Genomic DNA, 25,495 nt, shown 5'->3' with positions numbered 1-25,495 from the left:
CCACCCATTTTAGGTATAAAATTTGATGGGCATTTACAAATGTATATACTCATATAACCAATGGAAGGTGCTTTTAATTTCTGCTTTTGGAAATGTCCATTTTGAGCTATCTTTGATCTTAGACTTTCAGAAGGCAGTAACACTTTACTGGAACTTCTGTCATGTGGAATAAATCTAAAAGGAAAATTAAACCTTTGACATATTTAAGGAGTCATCTGTAATCACCTACCCTTTAAGAGGCATGTAGCTGTAAACAGGAGTCTGACGTTCTTGGTCCTTTTTCACTCATTCATTTCCTCTGTAGTTAAAAGTGTCATCTGCTTAGCCTACTCTGTATCAGCACTGGGAAAACAAAGAAGAATTTGATTAGTTCTTGACCTTAAAAACTCTTTAGGTTGTGTAAGTTAATCTCATTACAGTGTAATGACATATAGGCTGGCAGTTTCTCCTGTAAAGGGGCGATAGTATTTTCATGAGTATGCTGCTTCTGTCACAGCTACTTGACTCTGCCTTTGTAGTGGAAAAGTGACATAGTACAGAAATGAATGATTATGGCTGTGTTTCAGTGGACTTTATTTACAAGAACAGGCAGCTGCCAGAATTTGTCCTGTTATTTTCTAATATCAGCTTAAATAGGAAATACAAGAGTGAAGATAGTAAGAACTTAAAAAGTCATATTTGAATATTTTGACTTAAGATGTCATACATAAGTTCTTTGTGGGAGGAAAAGGGTAGAAGCCATGAAAGCTTAAATAATGTAAAGATTAAAGGTAATCTGCTAGGGAAAGAAAGCTTTATCTGAGGGAATTTATTTATTTATGGGTTTAGTTTTTTGGTTTTGTTTTTTGAGAACCTATATTAGAGGAAAAAATACTATACTTAATTTTAGGACTTGTGCAAAGGAAAAAGGAAAGGCCAGACAAAAACAGAAAGCTAAAAGATGTATTCCTGCCATTCAAAAATCAATGAAAAATGATGCAAGGAAAGAAAAACCAGATGTCCTCCAACGAACCACCACCACGTATGACCTTGACTGTGATCCTTTGGGTATGTTTGCTCTTTTCTTCTCGTTCATATTGTGGTATATTTTTAAATGAGCTCCGCATTGTTTAATTGTTTACAGTGTATATAGTACTGGGTTCTTGACTTATACTGCCCTAAAATTTTCATTTTTTTCACTAGTTAAGAGGAGAAACTGCGATCACCTATAGTCAGCGTTCAGCCTACTTCATTAATTACTGCCTTTTAATCAGATTACCAAGGAAACTGATAAACATAGCAATGAAAGATGATTGTTGTTTCAGTTTTCTAAATGCAAGGTTTTAGGCTTCCAGCTTGCCTCAAAGCTATATTAAAGATACCTATATTTTTGTGCTAAATATTATTCCTGTTAGTAGACAAAACCAATTTCCTTTCATGGAGGAAATGACATGTATTTTCTGAATGACCATTGCTATGAAGGTAATTTAGGCCATTTCTACCTTGACCTTATAACAAAGAGCTTTACAGAACTTCAAGAATTCAGGACTGCTTATGCCAAAAACATAACACCATACTGGATATAGATGTACCTGTATGCCATTCTTCCACTCCTACCACAACCTACTCCCCTGTCCCCACTGAAACTATGCTTATCCTTTCTAGTACAGAGAAAGGAATAAATTAAATACATGGATGAATGCTTGCAAAATTCACTCTTAACTGTAGCTCCAGTTCCTTCTCAACCCTTCTTCATTTTATCAAGTAATCCTATTTCTTATAAATTAGGCATATTGCTTATTGTCATTGCTAAAACTTAGTATTTTGGAGTCCTGGGGCTATAGCACCTGCTGTATATTTTTTACTCCCAAATTTAAAAATCCCTAAAAGTATATCTAACTTTATTATTCTTTTTTAGTCTTAGGTCTTATCATCTCCCTACCTCCACTCCTTTCTTTCACTTATAGTACTGTTTTTCAAGAATTTCAGTTAAATTGTGAATATTATTGGTAAAATATTTGAGACTACAAAGTAAAAGACTAAAATTTGGTAAACCATTTTACATGCCAGCTGTGTCCATAGGAAAATTATTCAACAAACATTTTTAAAGCATCTTCTATGAACCTTGATCTATATTAGTTATTAGGAACTTAGAGATGAATAATGGAGAAGGCAGTGGCACCCTACTCCAGTACTCTTGCCTGGAAAATCCCATGGATGGAGGAGCCTGGTAGGTTGCAGTCCATGGGGTCGCTAAGAGTTGGACATGACTAAGCAACTTCACTTTCCACTTTCATGCATTGGAGAAGGAAATGGCAACCCACTCCAGTGTTCTTGCCTGGAGAATCCCAGGGACGGGGGAGCCTGGTGGACTGCCATCTCTGGGGTCGCACAGAGTCAGACACAACTGAAGTGACTTAGCAGCAGAGATGAATAAAATGAGATGCTTCTCCTTGAGAAGCTCAGTGTAGGGGAAGATAATACTGCAATCTGTTTTGGATGTATCATTTTTCCACTGTGATTCATTAGATCATTGTTTTATGAAATTATTAAGACATTCAAGGTCCTCTTGTCACATACATAATTTTGAATGGTGGTAGTTGATGCTGCTATTATTTTTGTTATTATCATTATACTTTCCATGGGAAAACCACTAAAATATATGTTAAAAAAAACAACACATCTAACATTAAACAACTAAGGTTATGCAAAGGTGCCAGCCAATGATAATTTAAGATGATGTAATTGTGTATATATATTTTAATGATTTACCTTAACTTTTGTTTTGTGTATTTAGTGCTGTAATCTATATGTTATAGTATTGCTATTAAAGTGCTTTATCTTTGCTATTATGTGTAATATACCTGACAGTATTATTATAAATGATTGGAAAGGTCAGCCTCCTTCACCATGCTGTAATAATCTCAAGAGCAAAGACCATCCATTGTGCATCTTGAAGTACAGACCTCTATGAAATTAATACCATAACTTTATTTTGTGTAAATGTGGATTTTCAGAGTAATTTCATTGAAATCCTGCCTATCAGAATTTAAAGAGCCTTTTCTCTACACATTAGCAAGTTTAAAATTTCATACTGAGTTAAATCCATCAGCTTAATAGCATTTTTTTTTTTCTTACTACTTCAAAATGAAAAGAAATGAAGTGAGGAACATTTATAAGTGTTTAAAGAAGTAAAGAGGGTACAATACTACTTACACTACCAACTTCATACAACTTAGGTTGAAGTATCCAGAATGGTCTGAATCTTTATTAAAATTATTTAAAAATGAATAAAAATATTCAGAATAAAAAGGCTTTGTTCAAAATTAGAAAGTTCAAAATTTTCACATTTCCAGTTGAACATTTGAATCATGTTTATACGAGGAATTAGAAAGAAATATATGATTCCATTGAGAAATCATAGTAACTTCCTTGATTACTTTTGAGTAGTGCCACTTCATGAACTATAATTTAGAGAATCCTTTTTCCCCAGCATTCGGTATTTCCCAAAAGTCTTTCATTTTGTCATTCATCTTGTAAAATGGCACACAGTATGTGTACGTTGTTAGAGTATTTAACTGTGATGGTTGGTATGATGGTTTAAAACTTGTACATATTTATAATTGTATAATTTAAAGTTATAAATTAAATGGGTTTGGTTTCTGGCTTCTTAAGTTTCAAACTGGAGACTTTCTCTCATTTTAATTTGCTTTCTTTAGCCAATGACACAGTACAAGATCTGTTTTCCCAAGATCTGTTTTGGTTGTTATCCTTGATTCTTCATGGAGCTTTGGGGGATTCAGCAAAAATATATCTCTGTGGCCTCCACTAGGGATGAGTATGGGCCATGCAGATGGAGCTCCATGTTTTTTTAACTCTCCTTAACTAGGATAGCTTCTGTTCCATATATTTTATACCTAGTAAGGTATTAGTAACCCAAGTGGTTTTCAAGCCAAAAGTAAAAACAAAGTTCTTACCATTAAGAATTTTTTTCAGTTGAAAGACAAGTATATAATTATAACACAGGGCACATTGTCAAACATGATATTATTTGAAAGTATTCTGGAAATTTGAAGGAAAGCTTTCATTCAGTTGAGGGAATCAGGACAAAGTTTGTGGATAGGTGAGTTGGAAAACATAAATGAAGCAGGTTATAGAACAGAACTGAAGTAGAGAGTAGGTGGAAGAAATTTTCCAAGTAGAGTGAAGGAGATTAATGAAAGTTGAGAAACAGTGAATTAACAGAATGTCATTCAGATTGAGTACAGTGACCAATTAGAACTATATTGATAAAGACCAGCAAGAGGAGCTACGTACACTAAGAATACTGTGAGACACGTGGACAGATTGGTATAGAAATTAATAAATGCTTACAGTTGAAGGGGCGGTGATCTGACAGACCAGGGCTTCAGAAAGCTTAATTTGACAGTAAAGTGTGTAAAATGGAGTGTATGGGGGGAAAGAGCAGTATATTTGTTGAATTTTTTTTTCTGTATTTTGTTTCTAATTTGAAATTTTGATCTTTGTTTTTTTGTCTTCTGAAATTAAAGAGAGAACTAAAGAATCAAAAGTATCCATTGATATTCTAACATCAAGGGAACAGTTTTTCTCAGATGAAGAAAGAAAATATATGACTGTTAGTCAGAAGAAACCTTGTATTTTAGTGACACCACTTAAATCTAAAAAAATTATAGAGCAAAAATGCATGGACTATAATCTGTCATCTGACTCCATTAAAGCAGTAACAGAATTTGCATTGGGAAAGCCTCCAAAAGAAAGTAAAACAGACTCAAATGAAACTACAAGTCTAGTCAGTAAGCCCACAAAGACTTTAGAAGGTACATTTGAGTGTAGTGTGGGCCATAATAGTGAAAATACGGAAGATTGTTGTGAACGTGATTTCTTCACTGTCAACCACAAAATAAAAATACCCAGTTCTAAAAAAGAACAAATGGTCACCTCTGACTTTAAGAAAAATACAAGGTTATCAAAACTGAAGAAAATTGAAAATCAAGTAACTGTGTCATTTGACAAGCAACAGTCCTCATCAGATTTGTCCAATGAAGAAAGTGAAAAAGAAAAGAAATTTAGAAGGAAAACTGAGATTGTTAAGAAAACCAGAGCAATAAATACTGAAGAAACAGTGGTTCACCAGAGCAAAAGCACAAGAAAAACAAGGACAGTCCCAGTGATGCCTGAATGTGAAACTGAAGAAAGTGAAAATGAACTTTATATGAAACAAAAGAAAGCTAAATGTTCTGCTAAAGAAAACCTTAAGAAACCTGATGTTGGTAATGAACTTCCGAATACCGAGAAAATGGGGTCTAGTAAGACAAACAGGCATTCCTTGGAATGTTTGCCTGGTTTTACTCAGGATGAGTGGAATAAGAAAGAATTACAGAAACTTCATTGGTAAGTAGTTAGATTTGACTTTGAAATCTAGAGTGGCCACAAAACAGTTTATAACATAAAAACAAGAGGCTGATTTATGACTTCTAATCATTAAAATGGAAAATGTCATCCAAAGACACTTGAAGAGAAATTGAAATTTATGTAGGGTGGAGGGAGAACACAGATAATATCTAACTAGGTGGCCATCTGCAGCCCACATATGAAGAAAGTGAAAGTGACCTTCTTTTCTTTTCATTCCCATTTAATATTTCAAGACAGTCCCCTCCTTCCCTCCCCAAAAACTATTTGAGGGGACAGATATGTTAATTAATTTGATAGTGGTAATCACATCACAATGTATACGTGTATCAAATGATCACATGTACATGTTAAACATATATAATTTTATCTGTCAATCATACCTCAATAAAGTAGGGGTAAACTATTTCAACAGACAAATGCAACTCTCTCATTTAGCTTCACATTTTCAGGAATATTTTATAATTAACTTTACTATTATAAAACCTTAAATTTGAACCCAAATTTGTAGGTTATTTCATAGTCTTTTCCCCCTCATTGATAAATGAAAAATTGGTCTCAAAAATTGGGTGATTTGTCCAGGGTTTCTTAATTAGTGCTGCTTGATAAACCAGGTATGGTAAGAATTGGATTTGGCTACATAGACTTGAAAAGCAGTTTCAGTAGTGTGGTAGTTGGTATTGGAAGCCAGGTCACAGTTGAGCAATGGACAGTAAAGATAACCTAGATGGACAACAAAAGATATGTGGCAATGTTGGGGAACAGCAGAAGGCACAGTCATAGAAGAGTGAGGAGATAAGGGAACATGTATGTTTAGTTGCTTGCTTTTTATTAAATGAGTCAGGCCAGAGTATAGTGGTATGCCGATGGAAATCATCCAGGAGAAAGATAGGAAGATGTCACTGATAAGAGAGAGAAGAAAAACAAAAAACATACCACGTTTAGTGTTCCGTTCTCTTGTGTACCCCCAACTTTATAACATTTAGAATTCATTTTCAAATCTACTTTTTCTTTCTAAGAGATCTTTGTGCCACTGTACTCTTCCTTTCTCCATTTCCTAAATTTTCCTTCTGTCTTATTTTCAGGCAGAAGTTTTCTTATATTCCAAAGTTCTTGATTTTGGCTGCTTGCTCTATAGCAAAGTGTATTCTTTAGTGATCTTTTCCTTCCAAAGCTCTACTTTTTTGTACAGGAACTCCCAAATCTGTGTCTCTAGTTCTGAATTCTTGTACTTAGGTCTGTATTTCCCTTTGCCTGCTGGACATCTCTATATAAATCTCACCTACAGCTAACTTCGGGGCTTCCCTGATAGCTCAGTTGGTAAAGAATCTGCCTGCAATGTGGGAGACATGGGTTCGATCCCTGGGTTGGGGAGATCTCCTGGAGAAAGGAAAGGCTACCCACTCTAGTATTCTGGCCTGGAGAATTCCATGGACTGTATAGTCCATGGGGTCACAAGAGTTGGACACGATGGAGCAACTTCCACTTTCACAGCTAACTTAATTTGTCAAAAGCCAAACTTACTTTCTTCTGCCTGTCCACGTTGCCTGACATTCCTGTTTCTTAACATGTAATTCTCCTAGTCAGCTAGCTTTAAACTCTTTATTATTATTGGTTTTTAATCTTTTGAAAAATTGTGAAGCTACCAGTATACTTAGGAGATGTTATGAGTTAGGTTCCAGACTACTGGAATAAGCCGAATACCTCGACAAAGCAAGTCACATTAACGTTACAGCTTCCTGGTGCATATAAAAGTTATGTTTACACTATACTGTAGTCTATTAAGTATGCAATAATATTGTATCAAAAAAAAAAAAACCCACTGTATGTACCTTCATTGGGCTTCCCTGGTGACTCAGATGGTAAAGAATCTGCCTGCAATGCAGGAAACTCAGGTTTGATCCCTGGGTCAGAAGATCCGCTGGAGAAGGAAATGGCAACCCACTCAGTATTCTTTCCTGGAGAATTCCATGGACAAAGAAGCTTGGCAAGCTACAGTCCATGGGGTCATAAAGAATTGGACACAACTGAGTGACTAACACACATACCTTAATTTAAAAATAACTTGTTGCTTAAAAATACTAATTATCATTTGAGCCTTCAGCAAGTTGTAATTCCTTTGCTGGTGGAGGGTCTTGCTTTGGTATTGATGGCTGCTGACCAGAGTGGTGTTTGCTGAAGGTTAGGGTGGCTGTGGCAATTTCTTAAAAATGACAATGTGGTTTGCCACATCAATTGACTCTTCCTTTAATGGATGGTTTCTCTGTAGCATGCAATGCTATTTGATAGCATTTCACCCAGAGTAGAACTTCTTTCAAAATGGGAGTCAGTCCTCTCAAACCTTGCGACTACTTTATCAACTAAGTTTGTATATTCTGAATCCTTTATTGTCACTTCAGCAATGCTTTATCAGCTAAGTTTATATAATATTCTAAATCCTTTATTGTCATGTCAGCAATCTTCACAGCATCTTCAGTAGATTTCATCTCATGAAACCACTGTCTTTACTCATCCATAAGATGCAGCTCCTTGTCTGTTAAAGTTTTTTCATGAGGTTGTAGCAATTCAATCACATCTTTAGGCTCCACTTCTAATTGTAGTTCTCTTGCTATTTCCATCCCATCTGCAGTGACTTCTTCCACTGAAGTCTTTAACTCCTTCAAGTCATTAATAAGGGTTGGAATCAACTTTTTCCAAACTCCTGTGAATGTTGATGTTTTGAACTCTTCTCATGAGTCACACATGTTCTTAATGGTATCTGCATGGTGAATCCTTTCCTGGGGAGTCTTCAATTTACTTCACTCAGATCCATTGGAGGAATAACTATCGAGAACAGCTCTAGCCGTAGGAAGTATATTTCTTAAATAATAAGACTTTGAAAATCAGAATTACTCCTTGACCCATAAGCTGCAGAATGGACATTATGTAACAGGCTGAAAACAACATTAATCTTGTTGTACATCTCCATCTCAGAGCTCTTGGGTGACCAGGTGCATTGTCAATGAGCAGTAACATTTTGAAAGGAATCTTTTTTTTCTGAGTTGCTTTCCACAGTGAGCTTAAAATAATTCAGAACAGATGTGCTGTCCTCTAGGGTTGTTTCACCTATAGACCCCAGGTAGAGTAGATTTAACATAATTCTTAAGGGTTGCTCAGGTTTTTGAAATGGTAAATGAGCACTGGCTTCAAGTCCCTAGTTGCATGAAGCCAGTCATTGACTTTTCCTACTTAGCTATAAAAGTCCTAGACAACGTCTTCTTCCAATACAAGACTGTTTTGTCTACATTAAAAATCTGTTGTTTAGTGTAGCCATCTTCACTGATGATCTTAGCTAGATCTTCTGGCTAATTTGCTGCAGTTTCTACATTAGCACTTATTGCTTCACTTTGCATTTTTGTGTTACAGAGATGACTTCTTTCCTTAAACCTCATACCAATTTCTGCTAACTTCAAACTTCTCATCTGTAGCTTCCTCACGTTTTACCCTACATAGAATTAAAGAGAGTTAGGGCCTTGCTCTAGATTGGACTTTGGCTTCAGAGAACCTTGTGACTGGTTTGATCTTCTATCAAGATTACTAAGCTTTGTCCATATCATCAATAAAGCTGTCTCACTTTCTTATCATTTATGTGTTTCTAGAGTAGCATTTTAATTTCCTTCAAGAACTTTTTCCTTTGCATTTACATTTGGCTAACTTGGGCAAGAAGCCTAGCTTTCAGCCTACATCAGCTCTTGACATGCCTTCTTCAGTAAGCTTAATCATGTTTATCAGTTAAATTTGCTGTCTTAGATACATACAGTTCTTGGCTCCCAAACAATATAACAGTAACATCGCTGGTCACCATAACAAATATAATGATAATGAAAAAGTTTGAAATACTGTGAGAATTACCAAATGTGACAGAGACATGTAGTAACCAAATGCTGTTGGAAAAATGGTGCCAATAGACTTACTTTACAGAGGGTTGCCATAGGCATTCAGTTTGTTCAAAAAATAAAACCCCAGTAAACCAAAGAGCAGTAAAACGAGATATGCCTGTGTAGCCTTTTTCTTGACACTACTCTTTTTCAGACCTTTAATGCCTTTTGCCTGAACTTTGGAAGTAGCTTTGTATTTGTACTTTGTTCATTTCATATGAGTAAATAATCTGTTTTATACAACTCCAGATTAGTTGTAATGTATTGTGTGGTTCTAACAAGTCAAAACCCTTCACTTGCATTCTTACTGATCTTCAAATTATATAAAGATTCTTCTGCCTCACATTGAGAGCAATAGTTGACTTCAGTTATCCTTTTCAGGTTGACCTCAGTTATCCTTTTCAGCTGTATCCCCCATTATTTCCTTTACTGTACATTCAGATCACCTAAGGATATTTTGAAATGCCTGAACTGCAGAAATGCCCGTTTCCAGTATGATAAGTAAGCGTACTCCACTCTGTTTCTTCTGCTGCTGCTAAGTCGCTTCAGTCATGTCTGACTCTGTGCGACCCTATAGACGGAAGCCCACCAGGCTCCCCCGTCCCTGGGAGTCTCCAGGCAAGAACACTGGAGTGGGTTGCCATTTCCTTCTCCAGTGCATGAAAGTGAAAAGTGAAAGGGAAGTCGCTCAGTCATGTCTGACTCTTAGCGACCCCATGGACTGCAGCCCACCAGGCTCTCCGCCCATGGGATTTTCCAGGCAAGAGTACTGGAGTGGGGTGCCACTGCCTTCTCCGATGCAGGTATAAAAACCTGAACAGAATGCTTAGAACTGCTTTTGTTGATGCAGAAAGATAAATAATAGCAGTTGATTAGGAAAGACTAGAATTTTAAGAACCACCAAACTGGAAGTGAAGTTCCCCCAAGCTAGACTTAAGACCACTTAAAACCAGGAAGTGTGCATTGAGGCAAGACAAAGAGAGTTCAGAGAAGCCCTTTGGTTCTGGGTTGAGCAGGAAAGGGGATTATTAACATTCAGAAACAGTAGAGGAAATCTCTCAGTTTTCTTTTCTCCTTTCTCTTTTAACCCAGTACCCATCCAGTCCAGCAGGGGTAAACTTCACAGCGGCAGTTGGGGCCCACACATACATAAAACTCAGAAAGTATGAACCTTTCTCTCCAGTTAGAGTAATTTTGCCGTTTTCTTGTCTGTCCTCTCCCTGGCATTGGAGCAAGATGCAGCTGTATAAAGTGTGCAGCAAAGCTGGTGACTAAAACCCCTGATTTCTGCCAGAGAAGCAAAAAACAGAACTCTAGGGAACCAAAAATTGCAGAGGGACGAGCTAGGGAAAGTAACCCTAGAAAGTTGTTTATGAGCTTTTGGACTTAACTTGTGTTGTCCATTTGTGGATCTGATCCTAAACAGCATAACCAGAGACTTTGAGAACTGAACTAAATGGTAGACTCCCATCCAATATCCAGGCCATCCACCCAGTATCCAACTTGCAGTATATCCTAACAGCACTGCAAAGCTTTAAAAACAGAACACATTGAAACTGCAACCACAGAAAACTGACTGGAATTGATAACTCAGGTTACAGCCAGGTTGGTTGCCTGCTAAAACCAATATATTAACATTCTCTATAGAATAAATAGGGTGCTTCCCGCGTGGCGCTAGTGGTAAAGAATCCGCCTGCCAGTGCAGGAGACAGAAGAGATGCAGGTTCAGTCTCTGGACTGGGAAGATCCCCTGGAGTAGGAAATGGCACCCCACTCAGGATTCTAGCCTGGAAAATTCCATGGACAGAGAAGCCTGGCAGGCTACAGTCCACGGGGCTGCAAAGAGTCGGACATGACTTAGTGAGCATACCAAACCAGCATAGAGTGTAACACCCAGAGTTTCCTATTTCGAAATGCCTTGGAAATAATCCTGAATTACTTAGCATATAAAGAACAATGAAGATTTCAACTCTCATGGAATAATTTCATTCAAAAAGATGTGAATGCTGGCATGACACAGAGGTTGGAATTATCTGATAAGATTCTGAAGCAGGTATATAAAAACACTTTAGACCTGCCTTCTTGGCATAGTGAGCAGCATGTCAGTCTCATAAAAAACACTTCAGGACTAAAAGCAATCATTCTTGAACAGAAATTTCTAATGTCTCAGCAAGAAGTAGAAGATATAAAGAAAGCTCAAATGGAAATTTTAGAACTGAAAAATGAGATAATAAAAAAAAAAAACTCATTGGGTAGTCTCAGTAGCAGAATAGAGATGCGAGAGGAAAAGAGGCAGTATCAGGAATGGAGGAATAGGAAGGAGACGGCAGTTCTCTGGGTGAATATAATAGACTATTTTCCTCTTGAGTTCTTTTAAATGTTTAATGGTTTATTTTATTTTTTTTTCCCCAGAGAGGATTCTTTAGCAAGTTTATTGAAACAGGTATGACAAGTATAACAAAATTTACATTTGCCTGTGCTAGACCAGTATATTTCTGTACAAACAACAAGATAGTGTTAGCTAATGACAGTTAACACTTTGAAAGCATAACATACAAAACAACATATCTTCATCACACCCCCCCTCTCCCCTGTTTAATGGTTTAAAGCAAATATATTGTATGATGGATTTTTAAAAACTACATGCTGCTGCTGCTAAGTCGCTTCAGTCATGTCTGACTCTGTGCGACCCCATAGACAGCAGCCCACCAGGCTCCCCTGTCCCTGGGATTCTCCAGGCAAGAACACTGGAGTGGGTTGCCATTTCCTTCTCCAATGCATGAAACTGAAAAGTGAAAGGGAGTCGCTCAGTCGTGCCTGACTCTTAGCAACCCCATGAACTGCAGCCCACCAGGCTCCTCCGTCCATGGGATTTTCCAGGCAAGAGTACTGGAGTGGGGTGCCATTGCCTTCTCCGAAAAACTACCTAGATATCTTCAAATATGTAATAGATAAAATGCTTTTTAAAAAAGGCAGAAAAAGAGAAATAGAAGATGGGGAACAAAGAAAAACAACTGCATTAATTATGTTAATAATTTAAATGCACCATTTAATAGATTGTCAGAATGAATTTAAAAACACAACCCCACTATGCGTCATATAAAAGAAACACTTCAAATACGACATTGCCAAGTTAAAAGTGAAAGGATAGATAAATACCGTGCTGGAGTGGCTATATTAATACTGATCAGAGATTTCAGTATGAAGAAAATATCAAGGGTAAAGCAAGACATTACAAAATAATAGAAGTGTCATTTCACGAGGAAGGCTTAATCCTAAATGTGTATGCACTGAACAAAAACTCAAAATACAAGAATCAAAATCTGAAAGAACTAAAAGGAAAGTTGTTGTTCAGTTGCTCAGTTGTGTCCAACTTTGCGACCCCATGGACTGCAGCACACCAGGCTTCCCTGTCCTTCAGGAAAGGAAAGTACTGAACTGGAAAGAGTCATACGCACAATTATAGTTGGAGACGTCAGTGTTCCCTTGGTAATTAACAGAACTAGTAGACAGGAAATCAATGCAGGTGTAGGAGAACTGAACAACATTACCAACCAACTGTATCTAGCTGACATTTTAGAATAGTGTACCTAACAGTAGGGAAAAAATGTTCTTTCCAAGGATAGGTGAATTATTCACCAAGATGAACATTTACTAGATCATAAGACAAATCTTAACAAATTGAAAATAACTGAAGTTATACAAAGGGTATTTGTTGGCCATAACTAAATTAAACTATAAATCAATAAAAGAAAAATATTCTAAGTGCTGGAAAAATAAATAACACACCTGTATATAATCCATGGGTCAGAGAGGAAGTCTCAAGGGAAAATATTCTGAACTGAACAAAGAAGAAAATATGTCAAAATTTGCAGTGTGAGCCCAGAAGTTCATAAACAACATTATAGATTGATTTTACGTAGCTCATTTCTCTTCCTGATTTTCACAGCCCTGTTTGCATAAAGTCAGTCATAGTACAATCTTAACAGTGAGTGAACTACTAAGTAATAAAAGGAAAAACTATCGATTCTTGTAACCATTTGAATGAATTTCAAAGGTGGTATGCTGACTGAAAAAAGCCAGCCCAAAAGGTTACATATTATGTGATTCCATTTATATGATGTTCTGGAAAAGACAGAACTAAAAAGAAAGAAAATGGATCAGGGATTTCCAGTGGTTATAGTGGTGAACCACAAAGAGGTAGGACTAGAAGTTTTTTTCCCAGTCTGATGGAGCTTGTTTTATATCTATGTATATGCTAAGATTCGTAGAACCATACCCAAAAGGACGATTTTACTATAAACTTAAAATGTTTTATAAGTACCTAGAGTGCATACTATTATAATATTCTGATCTGGAAGACCTGGGCTTGGGTTATGCTTCTCTAGTTTTTTTCACAGCTCTGACCCGCAGCTATTTCTTTGAAGTTTACCAGACTATAAGTATGAATTACTTACCATTCCCTAGCCATATGCAGTTTCTTTGTCTTCATTTCTTTGCCAATATTTTTGCTTCATTTTCTCCTGTTTTTATCCACCCCTCAAATTTCATCTCATGTGTCACTTCCTCCCTGTAACCTTTCCTTATTACCTCTTCCTACTTTCCACTCAATTAGATGTAATACTTTCTTCTTATAAACAACATAAAGCAATTCTAATGCTGACTTAACAGCAAAATAATCACATAAGGAGCTTTTGAAAAATGCAAGGACTGTCACCCCAGTCCTGCTGAATGGAAATCTTCAGGGATAGAGTCTGTGGATCTGTTTGCTTATTTTTACTTGCTTCCTTAAATTTTGCTATAAGCTCCTTAAGTGATTCTTACTTGCAGCCCACTATTTTATACCCCTCATCATGCTTATAGCCTAGTAGGGTAGACAGATACTTAGCAAATAATCCCTGTAAGAAGCTTATGAGAATATTTATCTGGAAAATGACTTTGTTTAGGCAGATACCAGAACTAATATTTGAAGGATAAATGAATAAGTATTCAAGCCAAAGATTCAGGATAAGTACATTTTAAAGTAAAACCATGTATATAGAGGTAGAAAGTAAGAGAATATTTTAAAATACTAAAAGGCCAAAATGACTGGCATATAGAAGGTGAGGGAAGAACACAGAGGATGAGAACAGATAGGTAAGGAATAGTATAGGTCCTACTTGGTTTTTATGCTAAGAATGATGAAGTTATTTTTTAAAAAGAAAATGTTTATTTGGCTTTATTGGGTCTTGGTTGTGGCATGAGGGATCTAGTTCCCTGACCAGGGATCAAACCCAGGCCCCCTGCCTTGGGAGCTCGGAGTCTTAGCCCCTGGGCCACTAGGGAAGTCCCGATGAAGTGATTTTTAAGTAGGACTGGAGTAATATGATTACATTTGCCTTTTTAAATTACTTAGATGGACTAGAGGAGATATGTTAACTACAGACTGATTTCATATTAAATGGATTAAGTATTTTTACTATAACAAACTAGTCCTTTCAGGCAATCCTAGACTTGCATGCTAGCTATGTATACAAATAGGGAACTTTGAGCCCCCTCCTTGTAGTTCTCCACTTGAGAACACATGTGGAATGATTAATTATGCAAAAGTAGAACATTCATTAACAAGGTCAGTGCTGATAGTATTTGTTCTCCTTTTATATATGGAATAAGTGGTATTCTGTAGTTATATCATATGTATTCACAAAAGTTGACTCTTAAATATTTAGGAATTTTACAAATTGAATGTTAAAGAGTCATTATTAAAAATTATATAAACTAAAAATAAATTTACTAGAAACAAACTCTAAACTCATCACTTGCTAAATATTTTACTATATTTTATTCTTATCTGTGCCCTTGAAGTTTTTAATGTCTGTCATATCTGTATAGTAGAAATTCTGTATAATTGGTAGCTTGAAATCAGCCACAATAGATGTATTTACAATACGGAAGTTGACAGACACCACAAACAGGGCTTTTTAACCCCAGAGAACTAGTTGTTAAATTTTTTCCAGCATGACACTGCATAGGTTAATTGGTAAGTTAAGTAGACCTTTTCCGGCAGAACTATTAAAATCAGCCTTAACCACGATATATAAAATCTGTTGGGAGTTGGGGAGGCAGTAATATGTATACCAGGTTCTAAATAATCATTTGCAATGAAATTTTAGAATGTAACTCAGTTGTTAAATTGGGTAACTACCTTATATTGACTATGTTTTTTTCTATTTCAATTTTCATTTCACTCAATTAAGTAGTATACTGAGTTCTATAAATTAAAATAGAGTAAATGCAAGCATTACACTTTTTAGTAAGAGTTTGTAACCTGGAGTATATAGAACCTAAGAACTTGTTCTCCTGTATTCTTAGCACCAGTAAGATTCGTGTATTAGTGCAGAAAAGTTAATCATGCTAGAGCCCCCACCTCCCACCCCCAAAACAAAGATCTAATCATTGCTTAGCTGGATTTAGGAAAATATGTTGAAAGACTGGGCATGGTTTTTCAGGTTTGATAGAATGCAACAAAATTGAAGATATCTACTAGATACATAAACTCACATCTTCATATTCATTTTAGTTCAGTTGCTCAGTCGAGTAAGAATTATTAAGTGTAGGGAATACTAACTTCTTTCCAAATAGTTATCTAGAATGATTTTGATAAAATTCCTGATTTAGTGGCATCCCTTCACTTCAATAAAAGGTTACTTTTATTGAGTTGAATTTCTTGGTCTTTGACTGGTTTTGGTCTTCTGTAGTGCTGTTGCATCTCTGCCAAAGCACAAGTCTGGTTTCTGGTCAGACGTAGCTATGGCTGTAGGTTCTCGATCTGCGGATGAATGCCAGAGGAAGTACATGGAAGATCCCCGAGGAAAAAGATTTCAGAAACATGACACCAAGAAAAAGCCAGCCAACCCCAAAGGCAAAAACGGTAACCTTCATAGCAAATAGTTTTTTCCTAGTTCTCAGTATTGATTTCTGATTACTCATTAGATGTAATTTATATTTATCCATGTGTCTTCTAATAGGTGGATTTTGTTTTTATAATTTTAAAGCTAGAAACAAAGGTCTTCTGTTTAATTTTTTAAGTCTGACCTAGCTACTTCCTTATATTAATAGTAACCTTAGCGGCCTTGTGCCTTGAGTTTGTTCTAGGAAATCTGCAGTTGGATCCAAAGATTTCAATAACTGGGTTATTTTTCTAAGTTAAATTTGAGGCCACTTTGTTAGGGTCCCTTAGTAATTCATAAGAAAACTCATAAGAATAAGTTTAGTTGTGTAGTCCCCAGGAGTACACATTCCTGGCCAGGTTTATGCCAGAGAAGTCTTAAACGAAGCTTTAGGGAACATTCAGTATCCCTGTCCTAATTCAATAAGGTTTATATTTTAGCAAGACAATAGGGTAGACAACCAGTAAGGGAAATATGAGAGGTAACTTCCCTCACAGGTAAAGAACCTTTCCAACCTCACCCTGCCTAATCCAAATGTAATTTCTTCCTGAGTATTTTTGTAATCTAATCATATTGCCCGAATCCCAGTATAGAGTCATTTATTACATAGGAGGCTTGGAAATATTAACAACAGATGCTGAGTTTATTTAATATGAATACACAGTTTAGATTTTGCAAAGGCTGTTAACTTTATAGAGCAGTTACTATAAAAGACCAAATCCTTACCAAAATCTTTTGCTGACTCTTAAGGCAAGATCGATGATGCTGATAAGAAGGAAACTATGAAGATAACTGCCAAAGTGGGAACTCTTAAAAGGAAGCAGCAGATGAGAGATTTTCTTGAACAGCTGCCAAAAGATGACCATGATGATTTTTTCAGTGCAACACCTTTGCAGCATCAAAAAATACTGGTAAGAGTCTTAAATGTAGAAATCATTGTTTTCTTTTTATATTGACTTTTGTGTCTTTCATTTTTATTTAGGGTTAGTGTTCATCCCTGATATTTAGGCCAAGGACTGATGGCCTCCACAGAAATGCCAGAGTAGAGTGTAGGAAGCAGTCTGCCAGTCATGCCGTTCTCCTCAGTGGCCAGGGTCTACCCTTCAGTGGGGTTCAGAAGTAATGCTTAAAGAACCAAATAGAAAGCCCAGAAACAGGCCAAGCATATATATTTAAAATTCATATGCAGTGAGGCAGACTTTAAAAAGGGGCGTGACAGGCATAGATTATTAACTACTGCATAGTAAATTCAGAGGAGGGACTACATGGCAGCATAATATTGACAGATTTGAATGTATACAAGAATTTTTATACCAATAGAATGAAAAAATCATATAACTAAAAACTTCAGTGATTGGGATAAAATATTTGCAATATATAAAAATAATAAGAACTCATTCAGATGTTACTGGAATAATAAAAAGTATCAAGCTCACAGGGGAAAAAAGTAGGCAAGAAAAAAATTCAGAAGGCTCACACTTGGGGTAATTTTTCTGTCTACCCATTTCACAATGTTGTTAAATTATCCAGTTTTAAAAGGCTGCTTAGTGAGAACTTGGTGACAACATGATCTGGGGCCCCTTTTTACCTAGACAGGCTATAAAGGGAAGTATTTTAAGGGAGCCATCTGAGGCTCTTACTGTGTTCTCTGCACAAAAACACTGATCCTTTAGGCACTGTGTCCTTTACATTATTCCTCCCGTGTTTTGTCCTAAGTGCAACAGTAGCAGTTATTTTAAAAGCAAAAATAATAAAATAGAAACAGAAGCCTACTTTTTCTAAGGTTTTAATATAAAGGTAAGTAAAACTTTAATTAAAAGATTAAATTATTTATTGGAAATATATACACGCAAAAAGTTTAATACTGCTTGGGTATCTATTAAGTACCAAGCATAATAGTAAATTATACTTTTGCTTTGTTCTGTCTGTGCAGAGTCCGTACACTTGGCCCACAGGCCACATCTGGCATATCGGCTCTTTTCATAAACAGTGTTTTACTGGACCACAGGCATGTTGGCTGTGGCCGTTTTCCTGCTTCAGCAGTGGAATTGAGCAGTGGGACAGAGACTGTATAGACCATAAAAGCCAAAATATTTTCTGACTACAGAAAATATTTGCTGACCTTTGGCCTATGCAATACTAGAAATGTATGTCATTTCCATTTTACACAATAGAAACTAAGTTTTTTAGAGACCAAGGCTCTGTTCTCTACCTACTAATATTTTAGTTATTTTAGTTATCTCAGTTGTGAAATTTAAAAAGGAAAATAACATAATCACTCCCCCCAAAAAACAATTTGTGATAATGAGGAATTCCGTTTTTAGGGGTGCCTGTTGGTAATACATATTTGCTTTTTAGTTACCAAATTTCCAGGACAGTCAAGAAGGGGATGATATTCTGCCAAATATGGACAGAAATCCAACAACTCCATCATCAGTTGTCTTTCCACTGGCAAAAACTCCTCAGTGTCATCATGTCACGCCCGGCATGCTAGACTCTATAAACAGGTAAGTATTTGTGCATATGGTACTGTAATTCTCTGCATGAGCTTTTAACATCCCATAAGTTGAAGACAGCAGATGTCAGTAATTAGAGAAGTCATCATTATTTTTAAAAAAACAAGAAAGCATGGTTCCTAGAGGTCAAAGATGGATGGTTCCTGCAGTATAGGTATTTTCAGTATTGTCAGTACACAGTTCACACTCTACATTAGGATAAATCTCAAATGGGTCAAAGTTTGGCATGTAAAAATTAAAGTATAAAATATATCTTTAGAAGACTGTGGAGAATTATTTCATAATCTTAGAAGTCCCAGAAGCCACTAACAAAATGTATGATAAAGTCAACCCTATAGAAAATAAAGTTTTAGTTGGTACCAACCATCATAAACAGTCAAACGACAAATGAGAATCTGAGAAAAGAATTTATGGAACTTCTAATTTTAGACAAAGAATTTATGGGAACTTACCACAGGAAAAAAGGCTAACTTCCCTGTTATAACACTCCTACAAATTAACAAGAAAAGGAAAGCCATTCTCACACATTACTAGTGAAAAGGTAAATTAGTTCAATCCCTGAAAGTGGTACTTTGTTGATATCTGTCAAAATTATAAATTCATATACTCTCTGACCTAGCAGTCCTACTTCTAGAATTGTGATTGTACAGCTAATTTGTTGCAGTATTGCTTATAATGACAAAAGGCTGGAAACAACTCAAATGCCCACCGATAAGGGACCAATCAAATTTTGCTACATTATGTAGCCATAGAAATTAATGAGAAATGCTTTATGTACTTATGGTAAGATATTCAAGATATATTAAATGAAAAAAAGGGGGACTTCCCTGGCAGTCCAGTGGTTAAGACTCCACAACTCCCAGTGCAGGAGGCATGAGTTTGATCCCTTGTGGGAGATCTAAGATCTGCATGCTGCAAGCACAGCCAAAAAATAAATAAATAAATGAAAACCATTAGATGTAGTTAATGTGTTATCATTTGTGTAAATAGGGGCTCTGTGTGTGTGTATCCTTGTATGTATATGTGTGTATACACACACATAATTGCTTTTATTTGATGAAATATCTCTGAAGGGATACATAAGCAACTGAAAACATTGGTGATCTTTCAGGAGACGAACTAAGATAACTTGGGACAAAAAAGAAGACTTTTTGAATTCCACACTATGTGAATATAAACATTATTTTGAAATATAAATAAATAAAAATAAGAAACGATATGGGTGGCCAACAATCACATAACATGTGGGGGAAATGGAAAATGGTAAGGCAGCCTGAAAATAGACTATTCATTTGGCAGTTCAGCAGGCCAGCACTGATCTTGATAAGAGCAATTTTCATGGGGTGTGTGAGAGCGATGCCATATGATCAAAACTGGGAGGAAAAAAAACCATCTGTATTCTCATGAAGCTTAGTGAAAATCTGAATTTGCATTTACTCAGCAAAATCATAATTTTCCCTAGCAATCCAGAAATTATTTTTTGTTTATTTTTAAATAAGTATTTACTACAAGTGAAAGTATATTAAGCATATAATTTTTTTTAATACTTCAGAATTTATTTTATTGAAGTATAGTTGATTTACAGTGTTGTCATTTTCTTCTGTACAAAGTGGCTCAATTATATATATATATATTTTTTTTTTTAAATATTCTTTTCTATTATGGCTTATCGCTGGATATTGAATATGGTTCCCTGTGCTATACACTAGGACCTTGTTATTTATCCAGTCTCTACATAATAGTTTCCATCTGCTAACTCCAAACTCCTACTCCATTTCCCTCCCAGTCCCCTCTCCTGCTTGGCAACCACAAGTCTGTTCTCTGTCTGTGAGTCTTTGTTTTATAGATAGGCTCATTTGTGTCATAGATTCCACACGTAAGTGATCTCATGTGGTGTTTGTCTTTCTCTGTCTGACTTCACTTAGTATGAGAATCTCTAGGTCCATCCTAGAGTTGCTGCAAATGGGACTATTTCATGCTTCTTTTTATAGCTGAGTAGTATTTCACTGCATATATGTACCATATCTTTTTTATCCATTCATCTGTCAACTGACATTTAGGTTGCTTCCATGTTTTGGCTATTGTGAATAGTGCTGCTATGAACATAGGGGGTGTATGTATCTTTTTGAATTATAGTTTTGTCTGGATATATGCCCAGGAGTGGAATTCCTGGATCATATGGCAACTCTTTTCAGTTTCCTGAGGAACCCCTATGTGTTCTCCATAATGACTGTACCAATTTACATTCCTACCAACAGTGCAGGAGGATTCCCTTTTCTGCACATTCTCTCCACCACTTATTTGTAGATTTTTACATGCTGGTCATTCTGACCAGTGTGAGGTATTACTCATTGTAGTTTTGATTTGCATTTCTCTAATAACTAGTGAGGTTGAGCATTTTTTCATGTGCCTATTTTCCATTTGTATGTCTTCTTTGGAAAAATGTCTCTTTAGGTCATCTGTCCATTTTTTTGACTGGGTTGTTTTGTTTTTTCCTTGTTGAGTTGTATGAGCTCGTTGTATATTTTGGAAATTAATCCTTGTTGGTCACACCATCTGCAGATATTTTCTCCCAGTCTGTAGGCTGTCTTTTCGTTTTGTTGATGGTTTCCTTTGCTGTACCAAAACTTGTAAGTTTGATTAGGTCCTATTTGTTTAACTTTGTTTTTATTTCTATTGCCTTGGGAGACTGATCTAAGAAAATATTGGTATGATTTATGTCAGAGAATGTTTTGCCCATGTTCTCTTCTAGGAGTTTCATGGTGTCATGTCTTTCAAGTCCTTAAGCCATATTTTTATGCATGGTGTGAGAGTGTGTTCTAACTTGATTTACATATGGCTGTCCAACTTTAACATCACTTATTGAAGAGAATATCTTTTTTCCATTGTATATTCTTGCCTCCTTTGTCAAAGATTAATTGACCATAGGTGTGTGAGTTAATTTCTGTGGTGAATATGATTTTGGACAGATTTTGGTAAGAACTTTGGCCAAATCATTAGCTTTAAAATATTCATTCCTTTGGCCCTTGAATTTTATTTCTAAGGAAATATGAGGTAGGGCAAGTATGAGTGTATACTTGTATGAACAAAGATGTTCATCACAAAACAATACTGAAATTTTGAAACTGACCTAACAGTCCAATAATAAGGAAAGTTAAGAAATTAGGATTTGTCCATATAATAGAATAATATGTAATAATTTAAAATCATGTCTTCAATACAGATAGCCAACAAACACATGAAAAGATGCTCAACATCACTAGTTATTAGAGAATGCAAGAGTACAATGAGATATCACATCATACCAGTCAGAAAGTCCATCATTAACAATCTAGAGACAGTAAGTGCTGGAAAGGGATGTGGAGAAAAGGGAACCCTCTTGCACTGTTGGTGGGAATGTAAATTGATACAGCCACTGTGGAGAATAGTATGGAGATTTCTTAAAAAAACTAAAAATTGAGGGACTTCCCTGGCATTCCAGTAGTTAAGACTCTGAGCTCCCAATGCAGAGGGCACAGGTTCGATTTCTGGTCAGGGAACTAAGATCCCACATGGCTGCATGGTGCAGCCAGAAAAAAAAAACACCTAAAAACTGAAACTACCATGTGGCTCAGCAGTCCCACTACTGAGCATATACCCAGAGAAAACCATAATCCAATTAGACACATGCACCCCAGTGTTCACTGCAGCATTATTCACAGTGGCTAGGACATGGAGACAACTTAAATGTGCATCAACAGAGTGGATAAAGATGTGATATATATATACAATGGAATATTACCATAAGAGGGAGTGAAATTGAGTCATTTATAGAGACAAGGACGGACCTAGGGACTGTCATACAGAGTGAAGTAAGTCAGAGAAAAGCAAACATTGTATGTTAATGCATAAATATGGGATCTGAAAAACTTGGTAGAGACCAGCAGTTCCCAACAGTTTTGGCACCAGGGGCCAGTTTTGTGAAAGACAGTTTTCCATGGACCCAGTAGGGTGGGGGGAGGGTGGAATGGTTCAGGCAGTAATGTGAGCAATGGCGAACTGCAGTGAAGCTTCATTTACTCACCCGTCCCTCACCTCCTTCTGTGCAGCTTGGTTCCTAACAGGTCATGGACCATTACAAGTCCCAGGCCCTCTGCTTGGGGAACTCCTGATACAGATGAGTCTCATTTACAAAGTGAAACAGAGACACAGATATAAAGAACAAACATGGATACCAAGGGGGGCGGGTGGTGGGATGAACTGGGAGACTAGGATTGACATATATACACTATTGATACTATGTTTAAAATAGATAGCTAATCAGAAATTAGACTACAGTACAGAGAACTTTACTCAATGCTCTGTGGTGACCTAAATGGGAAGGAAATCCAAAACAGAGGGGCTGTGTGTGTCTGTCTGTGTGTGTGTATAGCCGATTCACTTTGCTGTACAGTAAAAACTAACACAACATTGTAAAGCAACTATACTCCAATAAAAGTTTAAAAGAATTAAATAACGCTTTCAACAAATTTTAATGATACAGAATAATGTTCAGTGAATAATTTTTAAGAGCTAAGAAATAAAACTACATTACCCACAGTATGATCCCAGTTTTGTAACATGTATTCATAGGAGATAGGAAATTCCTTCACCCAAAACACCAGCCATTATCTGTAGATTGTAGGATTACACTGATGTGGATTATGATACTGTTTTTTGTTTTTTTTTTTAACATATATCACTTTCACAATTCTAGAAAATGGCTTTTTTTCCTTACAGAGCACAAGATGGACTCATACCCAGAATATATTTCATAAAAATGTATTTTTAAAAACAAGTTTCCTAGACCTCTTTACTCTGTAGACTTCACCGACTCTAGTAGTTGGCTTCCTTTTCATAACAATTTGAAGCAAAGCGACAGTATTTTTTTTATCACTCCCGAAGCGTCTGTAGCGGACAGTAGTTTGACGAGGTTCTGATCCTGAACAACTGGCTAGGCTCCTTGACGCGCTGCAGCAGTGCTTGTGGTTCACACTGATGTCTTAATAGACATCACAGCTTTACAGATTTCTTATAGTCATACCTTTAAGGCTGCCAAAAATCATAAAGGAGTGGGCAGTCAATCATAAAGGCACTTGAAGCCTAAAGAGAAAATTTGTCCTAAGTAATTTTTGGGAAACTGAGCACAACATTCTATTTGGCTTCAGTTTTCATCTGTAAATTATGAGTCAGGTGTATTTGCTAAGGATGAGAGGGAAAAAGAGGTAAGGTTAAAAAAATATTTTTTTTAAGTCTTAGTTGGTATAAAAAACATGTAATGATGTAGAAATAAAAGGCCAAACTGAATCTCAACACAGGTTGGAAGGCATAAATTAATGGAGAGTTTTCATCACCATGCATGTCCTTAAAGTGATAACTTTTAAGATTCAACCTGGATAGGGAAGGAAGACATGAACAAGAGAAAGGAGTGAAAGGTGTAACAAAAGGCAATCAATGGACAAGATGTCCTGGGGAGTTTCAGAAAAGGCAGGTGGCAAGACGGAGACTGGGAAGAGCAGATGGGACAACGGACAGTGAGTGAACCACCATTTTTCAGAACAGTCTTATAGGGTTGAAGCGTTTGGTCCATCTCCATCGGTACATGATTGTCTTTTTAAAAATGGAACATAAAATATACTTTTAACGTACGGAAACATTTTAAATTAATTTTGTCGATTGCTGTTCAATCTGTGGATTAAAGTATGGTGATTACTGTTGATTTGGAATTATTTTATATTTAAACAGGAATGATTGTGATAAATATGTTTTTCGTATGCAAAAAACCCATAAAAGTAAAGGTGGCACTACCTGGGGCAATATCAAGAAAAAAGCAGTAAGTATTTTTCTTTGTCGGGGCTTCCCAGTACCTGAGTGGTAAAGAATCTGCCTGCAGTGCAGGACACACAGGAGACATACGTTAGATCCCTGGGTCAGGAAGATCCCCTGGAGGAGGGCATGGCAACCCACTCCGGTATTCTTGCCATGGACAGAGGAGCCTGGCGGGCTATGGTCCACTGGGGTTGCAAAGAGCTGGACTTGACTGAAATGGCTGAGCATGCGTGCATCTGTTGAACGACTATTAATACCTCGCAAATTGTTGGACTTATAAGTTCTGTAACAACCCCTGCCTTCACGTTGCTTATAGCCTAATACAAGTAAATTATAATATGAGGCTATGAGTGAGGTAAGCACGTAAGTGCTATAGGGTTATAGATGGCAGTTCATAGACTGGAGCGTTTGACTAAGGTGAGAATTTTCATTTGAGGAGTCAGGCAGGGTGGGAGAAATATAGATTAGAGAAGGACATTTCAGGCAAGACATAGAAGCGTAATATCTATTCAGTGATTGCGGAATAATCCATACTGATTGAGTTATGATTGTCATGGAACAAGAAATTTCATTAGATACTCTAGATTTCAAAATTTTTTCAGATTCAGCTACTTGATTTGATATGTATATGTGTGTATTGTATGTATTTCAATATTTAAAATCTAATTACAGAAAAATGTTAACTCAATATTGCCTTTGAGTGATCTAAATTTTAATTTCTCATTTAATTTGAATAATTTATATCCAGATAAAACTAAGTATTCAGGAAAAGCTAATTCACCTCAGATTTCCTCAAAGTAAATAGCCAGTCTTAGAGAATGATAGTGTAAGAGGAGACTACCTTATTCCCTGAGGGCGTATTCCTTCGAACCAGGTT

At 36.4% G+C, this 25,495-nt stretch overlaps 1 protein-coding gene across 4 annotated transcripts in view; it reads left to right on the top strand.

The window, feature by feature from the left end:
• Positions 1-25,495, top strand: part of MIS18BP1 (MIS18 binding protein 1) — a 47,412-nt gene that overhangs the window by 18,498 nt on the left and 3,419 nt on the right. For 3 of the 4 annotated variants that reach the window (NM_001244171.1, XM_024981679.2, XM_024981678.2), the window contains 6 exon segments: positions 890-1,047; positions 4,530-5,391; positions 16,064-16,236; positions 17,006-17,166; positions 18,614-18,762; positions 24,535-24,622. In NM_001244171.1, the coding sequence (NP_001231100.1) occupies positions 890-1,047; positions 4,530-5,391; positions 16,064-16,236; positions 17,006-17,166; positions 18,614-18,762; positions 24,535-24,622 (1,591 nt within the window). 4 annotated transcript variants of the gene reach the window in all.

The sequence above is a fragment of the Bos taurus genome, chromosome 21, assembly GCF_002263795.3.
Source record: "Bos taurus isolate L1 Dominette 01449 registration number 42190680 breed Hereford chromosome 21, ARS-UCD2.0, whole genome shotgun sequence".
Taxonomy (NCBI): domain Eukaryota; kingdom Metazoa; phylum Chordata; class Mammalia; order Artiodactyla; family Bovidae; genus Bos; species Bos taurus.
This window is presented reverse-complemented; position numbering and strand designations above follow the sequence as displayed.